Raw genomic sequence first — 11571 nt, 5'->3', positions numbered from 1 at the left:
TCACACTGACCGGCTCCATCGGTGACCTTTGACCCCTGACTCCAGCTCGTCATCAGACGGTTACTCTGAATGTGTTGATGAAGATCTAATCAGAGCTGAACTGTGATTTAACAAGTTAAACTCTTCATCATCTCTTTATCTCCTCTGATGAAGTTTCACTTCAGAACCAGAAGAAAATTACATTTTACTGTCACACTGCTCTCCATAGAAATCATCTTAATTCATTAAAAACACCTTAATCTAAATCAGACAGAGATACTTCATTTGTCCTTTAATTTGAAAATTTAAACCCCTGAAAAAACATCTTAATTTGAAAAACTAAACCCCTGGAAAAACATCTTAATTTGAAAAACTAAACCCCTGAAAAACGTCTTAATTTGAAAAACTAAACCGCTGGAAAAACATCTTAATTTGAAAATCTAAACCCCTGAAAAACATCTTATTTTGAAAAACTAAATCCCTGGAAAAACATCTTAACTCAGAAATCTAAACCCCTGAAAAACATCTTAATTTGAAAATCTAAACCCCTTAAAAAACATCTTAATTTGAAAAACTAAACCACTGGAAAAACATCTTAATTTGAAAAACTAAACCCCTGAAAAACAGCTTGATTTGAAAAAATTTAATCCCCTTAAAAACATCTTAATTTGAAAAACTAAACCCCTGAAAAACAGCTTGATTTGAAAAAATCTAATCCCCTTAAAAACATCTTAATTTGAAAAACTAAATCCCTGAAAAACATCTTAATTTGAAAATCTATACCCCTGAAAAACATCTTAACTCAAAAATCTAAACCCCTGAAAAACATCTTACTTTGAAAAACTAACCCCCTGAAAAAAACTCTTAATTTGAAAAATCTAATCCCCTTAAAAACATCTTACCTTGAAAAAATAAACCCTTGAAAAACAACCATCTTAATTTGAAAAACTAAACCCCTGGAAAACATCTTAATTTGAAAAACTAAACCCCTGGAAAAACATCTTAATTTGAAAAACTAAACCCCTGAAAAACATCTTAATTTGAAAAACTAAACCCCTGGAAAAACATCTTAATTTGAGAACTAAACCCCTGAAAAACATCTTAATTTGAAAATCTAAATCCCTGAAAAACATCTTAATTTGAAAATCTATACCCCTGAAAAACATCTTACTTTGAAAAACTAAACCCCTGAAAAACATCTTATTTTGAAAATCCCTTAATAAACCAATGTTAATGGTTCATGAATGTGAAATATTTGACACACTAATGATGAGTTTAAGGTGGTACAGTATTAAAGTTATTAACGCTTCAGTGTGATCATGATCAGTTTGTGTCATTTTGAAATTGTGTTTTATTGCATTTTTTTCTTGTTGTGAAGCACTTTGTAAGTGCTATATAAAAAGAGGTTTATTATTATTATTATTATAAATATAATTTGTTATTATTATTTGGACTTTAAAATTTTTTTTTATTTTTCTCATTCACCGTTCAATTTTTATATATTTTCATGGCTGAAATGAGCTTCCGTACTGTAGGTTTAGTTTAATTTGGGTGAACTGACCCTTTAATGATTTTGTTCCAGTGGTTTCCAGGGTGATTAATAGTTTATTGGTTTGACACATTAAATCCATCCAATGACAATAAATCCCAGCCTGTTTTTGTTTTAATAATTTAATAACTCTTAATTAAAGGTAAAGATTAGCTCCTGTTTCATCATATTGGAAAGTAAGAAGTCAAAAAGTAAACAAAAGCTGTTAAAGGAGGTCTGAGAAATGTAGTCATTGATTAATCCATTAAAAATCATTTAACTATTAAAACAGTGAGTTTAAATATTAATATGGTGATTTATTGGCTTTATTTGAATTGTTAAATTGAAGTGCAGGGTGTTTAATTAAAGATGAATTATAATGTTGAGACTGCATTAGTTTTCATTACTTATCTTAAGTTCTCATTCTGATTCTGATTCTGATTCTGATTCTGATTCTGATTCTGATTCTGATTCTGATTCTGATTCTCATTCTGATTCTTATTCTCATTCTGATTCTGATTCTCATTCTGATTCTGATTCTCATTCTGATTCTGATTCTGATTCTCATTCTGATTCTGATTCTCATTCTCATTCTGATTCTCATTCTGATTTTTATTCTCATTCTGATTCTGATTCTGATTCTGATTCTGATTATCATTCTGATTCTTATTCTGATTCTGATTCTGATTCTCATTCTGATTCTGATTCTCATTCTGATTCTGATTTTTATTCTGATTCTGATTCTCATTCTCATTCTGATTCTTATTCTGATTGTGATTGTGATTGTGATTGTGATTGTGATTCTGATTCTTATTCTCATTCTGATTCTGATTCTCATTCTGATTCTGATTCTGATTCTGATTCTCATTCTCATTCTGATTCTCATTCTGATTCTGATTCTGATTCTCATTCTGATTCTGATTCTCATTCTGATTTTTATTCTGATTCTGATTCTCATTCTCATTCTCATTCTGATTCTTATTGTGATTCTGATTATCATTCTGATTCTGATTCTCATTCTCATTCTCATTCTGATTCTTATTCTGATTCTGATTCTCATTCTGATTCTGATTCTGATTCTCATTCTGATTGTGATTCTCATTCTGATTCTTATTCTGATTCTCATTCTGATTCTGATTCTGATTCTCATTCTGATTCTGATTCTTATTCTGATTATCATTCTGATTGTGATTGTGATTCTCATTCTGATTCTCATTCTGATTCTCATTTTCATTCTGATTCTGATTCTCATTCTGATTCTCATTTTCATTCTGATTCTGATTGTGATTCTCATTCTGATTCTCATTAAGATTCTGATTCTTATTCTGATTCTCATCAAGATTCTGTTTCTGATTGTGATTGTGATTGTGATTGTGATTGTGATTCTTATTCTCATTCTGATTCTGATTCTGATTCTGATTCTCATTCTGATTCTCATTCTGATTCTGATTCTGATTCTGATTCTGATTCTGATTCTCATTCTGATTCTGATTCTGATTCTCATTCAGATTTTTATTCTGATTCTGATTCTCATTCTCATTCTGATTCTTATTGTGATTCTGATTCTCATTCTGATTCTGATTCTGATTCTGATTCTCATTCTGATTCTTATTCTGATTCTGATTCTGATTCTCATTCTGATTCTCATTCTGATTCTGATTCTGATTCTCATTCTCATTCTGATTGTGATTCTGATTCTGATTCTGATTCTGATTCTCATTCTGATTCTGATTCTGATTCTTATTCTGATTCTCATTCTGAATGTGATTGTGATTGTGATTCTGATTCTTATTCTGATTCTCATTCTGAATGTGATTGTGATTGTGATTCTCATTCTGATTCTCATTCTGATTCTCATTCTCATTCTGATTCTTATTCTGATTGTGATTGTGATTGTGATTGTGATTGTGATTCTGATTCTTATTCTCATTCTGATTCTGATTCTCATTCTGATTCTGATTCTGATTCTCATTCTCATTCTGATTCTCATTCTGATTCTGATTCTGATTCTCATTCTGATTCTGATTCTCATTCTGATTTTTATTCTGATTCTGATTCTCATTCTCATTCTCATTCTGATTCTTATTGTGATTCTGATTATCATTCTGATTCTGATTCTCATTCTCATTCTCATTCTGATTCTTATTCTGATTCTGATTCTCATTCTGATTCTGATTCTGATTCTCATTCTGATTGTGATTCTCATTCTGATTCTTATTCTGATTCTCATTCTGATTCTGATTCTGATTCTCATTCTGATTCTGATTCTTATTCTGATTATCATTCTGATTGTGATTGTGATTCTCATTCTGATTCTCATTCTGATTCTCATTTTCATTCTGATTCTGATTCTCATTCTGATTCTCATTTTCATTCTGATTCTGATTGTGATTCTCATTCTGATTCTCATTAAGATTCTGATTCTTATTCTGATTCTCATCAAGATTCTGTTTCTGATTGTGATTGTGATTGTGATTGTGATTCTTATTCTCATTCTGATTCTGATTCTGATTCTGATTCTCATTCTGATTCTCATTCTGATTCTGATTCTGATTCTGATTCTGATTCTGATTCTCATTCTGATTCTGATTCTGATTCTCATTCAGATTTTTATTCTGATTCTGATTCTCATTCTCATTCTGATTCTTATTGTGATTCTGATTCTCATTCTGATTCTGATTCTGATTCTGATTCTCATTCTGATTCTTATTCTGATTCTGATTCTGATTCTCATTCTGATTCTCATTCTGATTCTGATTCTGATTCTCATTCTCATTCTGATTGTGATTCTGATTCTGATTCTGATTCTGATTCTCATTCTGATTCTGATTCTGATTCTTATTCTGATTCTCATTCTGAATGTGATTGTGATTGTGATTCTGATTCTTATTCTGATTCTCATTCTGAATGTGATTGTGATTGTGATTCTCATTCTGATTCTCATTCTGATTCTCATTCTGATTCTCATTTTCATTCTGATTCTGATTCTCATTCTGATTCTCATTTTCATTCTGATTCTGATTGTGATTCTCATTGAGATTCTCATTCTGATTCTCATTAAGATTCTGATTCTGATTGTGATTGTGATTCTGATTCTGATTCTTATTCTCATTCTGATTCTGATTCTCATTCTCATTCTCATTCTCATTCTCATTCTCATTCTGATTCTGATTCTCATTCTGATTCTGATTCTGATTCTGATTCTCATTCTGATTCTGATTCTGATTCTCATTCAGATTTTTATTCTGATTCTGATTCTCATTCTCATTCTGATTCTTATTGTGATTCTGATTCTCATTCTGATTCTCATTCTGATTCTGATTCTGATTCTCATTCTCATTCTGATTGTGATTCTGATTCTGATTCTGATTCTGATTCTCATTCTGATTCTGATTCTGATTCTTATTCTGATTCTCATTCTGAATGTGATTATGATTCTCATTCTGATTCTCATTCTGATTCTCATTCTGATTCTCATTCTGATTCTCATTTTCATTCTGATTCTGATTCTCATTCTGATTCTCATTTTCATTCTGATTCTGATTGTGATTCTCATTCTGATTCTCATTCTGATTCTCATTAAGATTCTGATTCTGATTCTTATTCTGATTCTCATTAAGATTCTGATTCTGATTGTGATTGTGATTCTGATTCTGATTCTTATTCTCATTCTGATTCTGATTCTCATTCTCATTCTGATTCTCATTCTCATTCTCATTCTCATTCTCATTCTGATTCTGATTCTCATTCTGATTCTGATTCTGATTCTCATTCTGATTCTGATTCTGATTCTCATTCAGATTTTTATTCTGATTATGATTCTCATTCTCATTCTGATTCTTATTGTGATTCTGATTCTCATTCTGATTCTGATTCTGATTCTCATTCAGATTTTTATTCTGATTATGATTCTCATTCTCATTCTGATTCTTATTGTGATTCTGATTCTCATTCTGATTCTGATTCTGATTCTGATTCTCATTCTGATTCTTATTCTGATTCTGATTCTGATTCTGATTCTCATTCTGATTCTGATTCTGATTCTCATTCTCATTCTGATTGTGATTCTGATTCTGATTCTGATTCTGATTCTCATTCTGATTCTGATTCTGATTCTTATTCTGATTCTCATTCTGAATGTGATTGTGATTGTGATTGTGACTCTGATTTTGACTCTGATTCTCATTAAGATTCTGATTGTGATTGTGATTGTGATTGTGATTGTGACTCTGATTTTGACTCTGATTCTCATTAAGATTCTGATTGTGATTGTGATTGTGATTGTGACTGTGATTCTGACTCTGATTGTGATTCTGATTGTGATTGTGACTCTGATTCTGACTCTGATTGTGATTGTGACTCTGATTGTGATTGTGACTCTGATTGTGATTGTGATTGTGATTGTGACTCTGATTGTGATTGTGACTCTGATTGTGATTGTGATTGTGATTGTGATTGTGACTCTGATTCTGACTCTGATTCTCATTCTGAATGTGATTGTGATTGTGATTGTGACTCTGATTGTGATTGTGATTGTGATTGTGACTCTGATTGTGATTGTGATTGTGACTCTGATTGTGATTGTGATTGTGATGGTGATTGTGACTCTGATTCTGACTCTGATTCTCATTCTGAATGTGATTGTGATTGTGATTGTGATTGTGAATGTGATTGTGATTCTGACTCTGATTGTGAGACTTTGGAGGATTCCTCTGAAGTTTTGTGCCGGAAGTGTCCTCGGAGCTGCGCGGTAGAGCTGCGCAGTAGCTCAGCGGACTGGGTGTAGTCTGGAGTGTGATAGAGTGAGTTGGTGTGTGTTGGAGTGTGTTGGAGTGTGTTAGAGTGAGTTAGAGTGAGTTAGAGTGTGTTGGTGTTGCTGCTGGAGTCTGCTGAGCTTCATGGCGGCGAACACAAAGAGCTGAAGCTCCTCTCTCCGTCTCTCTCTCTCTCTCTCTGCCGGACACGGAGCTCTGTTCGCGGCCTGAACCAGCTCGCCTCTCCGCTGCGTTACTGATCTCTGCGCTCAGCGGGAATCTGTCGGTAACCGGAAAGTTACCGAACACTTCTGGACAAGTTCAGGGACAGTTGGATTTGATCATGCTGGGTTCTCTCCGGCTCGGGGTCCCGGTCCGGGACCTGGTCCTGGTTCTGGTTCTGTGTTGCTGGGTGTCTCCGCTGGGTGTCCGCGCCGCCATGGACGAGTGTTCGGACGAGCAGCGCGGAGCTCAGCGCTGCATGCCGGAGTTCGTGAACGCCGCTTTCAACGTCACCGTGGTGGCGACCAACACCTGCGGCTCTCCGCCGGAGGAGTACTGCGTCCAGACCGGAGCCACCGGGGTCACCAAGTCCTGCCACATCTGCGACGCCCGGGACGCCCGCAACAACCACAGCGCCGTGTACCTGACCGACTACAACATCCAACAGGACACCACCTGGTGGCAGAGCCAGACCATGCTGGCGGGCATCCAGTACCCGAACACCATCAACCTCACCCTGCACCTCGGTAAGACCTCCGCCGCGCCAGACCCCAGCGGGAAAACACGCAATTTAAGCTTTTCCTGCTCACTGATGAAAGCACCTACACAGACGAACACAACCACACAGATGGGATAACTTTTAACGAACCCCTCTTTAATTCGGCGTACATCTCAACAGCCTCAAACCTCACGTCCTCCGCGCAATTTCCTCTCAAATTATGACATCTCAGCCGCTTCCACATCCAGCGGTCCAGCTGTAAAACTGTGTTGTTTTGAGAATTTCACAAAGTATTTGGTGTAGTAGCTGTGTGCCGAATCGAAGATAACATCGTAACGATTCAAGAAAAGATCTTAAGTTGTGACATGTGACTTAAGCTCGATCACATACTCGTGGTAAAACTTTAAATTGGTGAAATTGTCTACGGAGTCTGGTGTGACTTTCAGTTGTGTGGCGATAATGGTCTGCTTAACTCTGGTATTGGTGTAGTAGCTGTGTGCCGAATCGAAGACAACATCGTAACGATTAAAAAAAAAGATCTTAAGTTGTGACATGTGATGTAAGCTCGGTTACATACTAGAGGTAAAACCTTAAATTGGTGAAATTCTCTACGGAGTCTGGTGTGACTTTCTGTTGCTTAACTGAACTTTTTTTCTCACATGAAACTTATATGAAGAATCCTTAAAAAAGCAGCTGACAGAGGAACAGAGGAATGCTAGAGAGCTGAGTCTCCTCTGGTCTTATTGTCATCATGTGTTAAAGTTTGAGCTGGAAATCAGTGATGATGTAACTTGGAAACTTTGGGAATGGGGGAGTTTGCTGCCAGCAGTTTATCATGGAGGACATAGTTTTCATTGTTGGGGGTGGTGTTTGTGTGTGTGTGTGTGTGTGTGTGTGTGTGTGTGTGTGTGTGTGTGTGTGTGTGTGTGTGTGTGTGTGTGTGTGTGTGTGTGTGAGTTCCTCCATCACTCTCTTTGTGATTCCCAGTGTTTGTTTGTCAGCTCTGCAGCTTTGGAGGTGTGAACTTAGCAGCCTGGTGTCCCGTCGTCCCCCAAGCGCATCACCTGGCCTGTGGATTCAGTGGTTTGGGGGGGTGGGGGACTGAGACGTCCTGCTGGTCTCAGTGTCTCCTCTGGGGACTGAATCAGACGTCTGGGGTTCCAAAGACTCATTACAGCATCTAAAGTCCAGTCCTGACCTGGGAAGCGTTTCTGTTCTGTAGTTCTACACATGTTGGGTTATTAAAGCTGATTCTGATACTTTAACACTAAAATTAGACCTTAATACATCAGATCTGCAGCCATTACTGGATTCAGCAGCTGCTTTGATCGTCCTTTAAACCGCTTTAATTCCATTTTCAAGCAAAAATATCAAAGATTTTTCTACTTCCAGCTGCTCAAATGTGATTTTCTGTCTGTTATGTGATAGCAAACCGGTTATCTTCTGGTTCTGGACAAAGCGAGACGTTCATTACAACTTCATGTAGAGATTTTATTTTGGTAAAAGTAAAATAGGTTTAATATTCTCCACTAGTGAAATGTGAAATTTGTGATTTCTTTTGTGAAATATGCAGAACAGGGTTTGGTTGGTGGCGGATAAAACGCCGTCTTTGTTTTGTTGCGTTCTGCTGTGATGTTTTACTGAGTATTTTAAAATCCTGTCTACAGCCCCTGCTAGGTCCACTTACTAGCCTTTTTTCCGGAGCTTTCAGTGGCATCTCATGGTCCTCCTCAGAATTCTCTGTATTTCTCAGAAACAGCTCAGCGGTTGGTCTTCTCTAGTTATGGAAAAGAGAAATGTTGTTATTATTACGTGACCTCTGTAAACACCAGATGTGGCTGCGAAGAAGAAATGGAATAAGTGGGCCTTGAGTTGGGAATGTGACATGCTGCTGTTCTTTCAGTGCTAGTTATCAGATTAATTGACGAGGTGATTGACAGGAAATGAATCAACAATCATCTGATAATTGATTATTTGTTGTTAAGAGCGGTGAGCTGAAACGAGAGGTTTAAAGACGTCATCTAACCGACCTATCGGATGGCTCTGTATCAGCTGACTCCCAGCCCCTCGCCCGCTGGCCCGCTGCCCCGCTGGCCGCCGTCGTCTTAGTTTCCCCGGAGCCTTTTTTTAAAAATACCGGTCTATTTGTGAAGCCGGTCTGAAGCCGGTCTGAAGCCGGTGAGCCCCGGGCCTCCGGCACCACTACTGTTTTGAACAGTGCTCCACATTCCTGAGTGGCTCAGTCATGCTGCCGTCTCCGTGGCCTCAGGTACTCAGCTCTGATTATTACAGCTCGTTTTCAAATGGAAATGCACTTTAATTACACGCTGGGGGTTTTTCTCTCCTCCGGGCCGCGGTCTCGTTGTTTTCTTCATAATTACAGCTCCGAGCTTTGTTCTGCTGCTGATAAGCTCCGAGGTGTGAAGTCAGAGCAGCTCGGCGCTCGCACCGCAGACCTGATCTCATTCACAGATTAGATCAACCTTTACGTATCCGGAGGGAACGAAACTCAGAAACAACAAAGTACAGGTGATCAGTGAGCTGCTGGGATGCTCTCTTAGTAGGGATGCACCGGTACCACTTTGTTTCAGACCGAGTACAAGTACTTCCATTTGGGTACTCTCCGATACGAGTACCGATACGAGTACTTCTCTGTGTCTAAAGAGCCTCGTTAACAGCCAGCTGGAGGGTGTGAGCGCCACACGGCAGGCTGGGGAGTCCCGCATACGAGGCGGTGCGCCGCCACCGGCTCTAGGTCGGCTTGGAAAGGCTCGGGGTGAAGGTGCTTCCCGGAGCCGTGGACAAAGTGTCACCGGGGCAGACTGTCCTCAGTGCCAAGGAGTCTAATGCGCGCGCTAGCTGAGGTGGGATCCCGGCCCCGCGGCGTCGGGCGCACCACCGGCCCGTCTCGCCCGCACTGTCGGGGAGGTGGAGCGTGAGCGCGTGTGATAGGACCCGCAAGATGGAGACGAGAGGTTAACGTCACGCTGCCGTAAAATGGTATCGGAGCCGTTTTGTGAGTACGAGTACACGAGCACAGTATCGGACCCGATACCCGGTACTGGTATCGGTATCGGTGCATCCCTAGCTCTTATTCTGAGGAAACAGGAAGTGAGTGTTAGATCACCACCTGCTGAGCCTCCCGTCTGTTAATGTACAGTAAAGGCGGTGTCGTGGTCAGTTTGGTCACCGGAGGGAAAATCTGCTCCACACAGAATCCAGAAGTTTCCTCTGAGGCTGCATCTACACTGATACGCTGTTTTAAAACGACCTCCGTCCACACCAGCGTTGAGAATGAATCTCCGTCCATACTACCACGCCTGTAAACGTGGATGTAGCCTTAGACTGGGGACACAGACTTCTGGGTAATGGAGTCCTCGTATTTAAACTAGGGCTGTCGGTCGATTAAAATACTTCATCGCAAATGAATTGCATGTTTTATCTGTTCTAAATGAACTTTAAAGGAGATTAGTCCAGTATTTAATCCTCTTATCAACATGGGAGTGGACAAATATGCTGCTTTATGTAAATGTATGTATATATTTATTATTGTAAATCAATGAACACAAAACAATGACAGATATTGATCCAGAAACCCTCACAGGTACTGCATTTAGCATAAAACAATATGCTCCAATCATAACATGGCAAACTGCAGCCCAACAGGCAACAACAGCTGTCAGTGTGTCAGTGTGCTGACTTGACTATGACTTGCCCCAAACTGCATGTGATTATCATAAAGTGGGCATGTCTGTAAAGGGGAGACTCGTGGGTACCCAGAGAACCCATTTACATTCACTGATCTGGAGGTCAGAGTTCAAGGGACACCTTTGAAAATGGACATGATAGTTTTTCCTCACTAATATTGAGTGTAACTTTGGAGCGTTATTTAGCCTCTTTCACGAGGAGCTAGTCTGACCTGGTTGGTACTGATGGATTCATCAGGTTCTGTAGTTTCAGATGATACCAGTATCTTCACTCTAGCTTTGAAACGGATCCCTCTACAGCCTGTTAAAGGTGCGTTAATGCATTAAATAAATTAGTGGCGTTAACGTTGATGGCTCTAATTTGTGATCGTGTCGTCTTTCAGTAAACTCTGGACAGGAAGTGGTTCTGTGACAGTTTGTTGAACGTTTAAGAGCTCGTTGAGTTTCATCCAGAGGTTGTTTCCTGTTGAGATTCTTCCTGTTTACAAGACTGTAAATATTTTGTCCTTTTCTGCCAAAATGAGTTTTAACAGAGTTTAACAGGGTTTGTTCTTCTATCCGTCCTCGTTCTTACCGCTGGTTACAGGACAGGAAATGACAAGATGATTTAAACCAGGAACTATCCCATCAAATAAATCAACACGATCTGCAGCTAGCACTAGCTGAGTCATTTTGTAGTGGGGTTGTATTAGAGGTAAAATCACTGTTTTTGTGAATGGAGTCTGGTGGCTTTGAAGAGAGCGATATAACGGCTTCAGGTCCCCGTCAGGTCAGACGGCCCTTTACCTCGCCGTCAGACGGCCCTTTACCTCGCCGTCAGACGCCCCTTTACCTCGCCGTCAGACGGCCCTTTACCTCGCCGTCAGACGCCCCTTTACCTCG

The 11571-nt window shown here is 39.1% G+C and overlaps 2 protein-coding genes across 2 annotated transcripts in view; both read left to right on the top strand.

The window, feature by feature from the left end:
* LOC119499314 overlaps positions 1–11571 on the top strand; it is an 843332-nt gene that overhangs the window by 348120 nt on the left and 483641 nt on the right. The window lies entirely within an intron of this gene.
* The window catches only part of lamc1 (laminin, gamma 1), a 66843-nt gene continuing 61542 nt past the window's right edge, over positions 6271–11571 (top strand). The window contains exon 1 of the mRNA XM_037787337.1: positions 6271–7010. Coding sequence (XP_037643265.1) covers positions 6605–7010 — 406 coding nt within the window. The 5' untranslated portion in view covers positions 6271–6604. The remainder of the gene's footprint in view (positions 7011–11571) is intronic.

This window comes from Sebastes umbrosus, chromosome 12, assembly GCF_015220745.1.
Source record: "Sebastes umbrosus isolate fSebUmb1 chromosome 12, fSebUmb1.pri, whole genome shotgun sequence".
NCBI classification, from domain to species: Eukaryota; Metazoa; Chordata; class Actinopteri; order Perciformes; family Sebastidae; genus Sebastes; species Sebastes umbrosus.
This window is presented reverse-complemented; position numbering and strand designations above follow the sequence as displayed.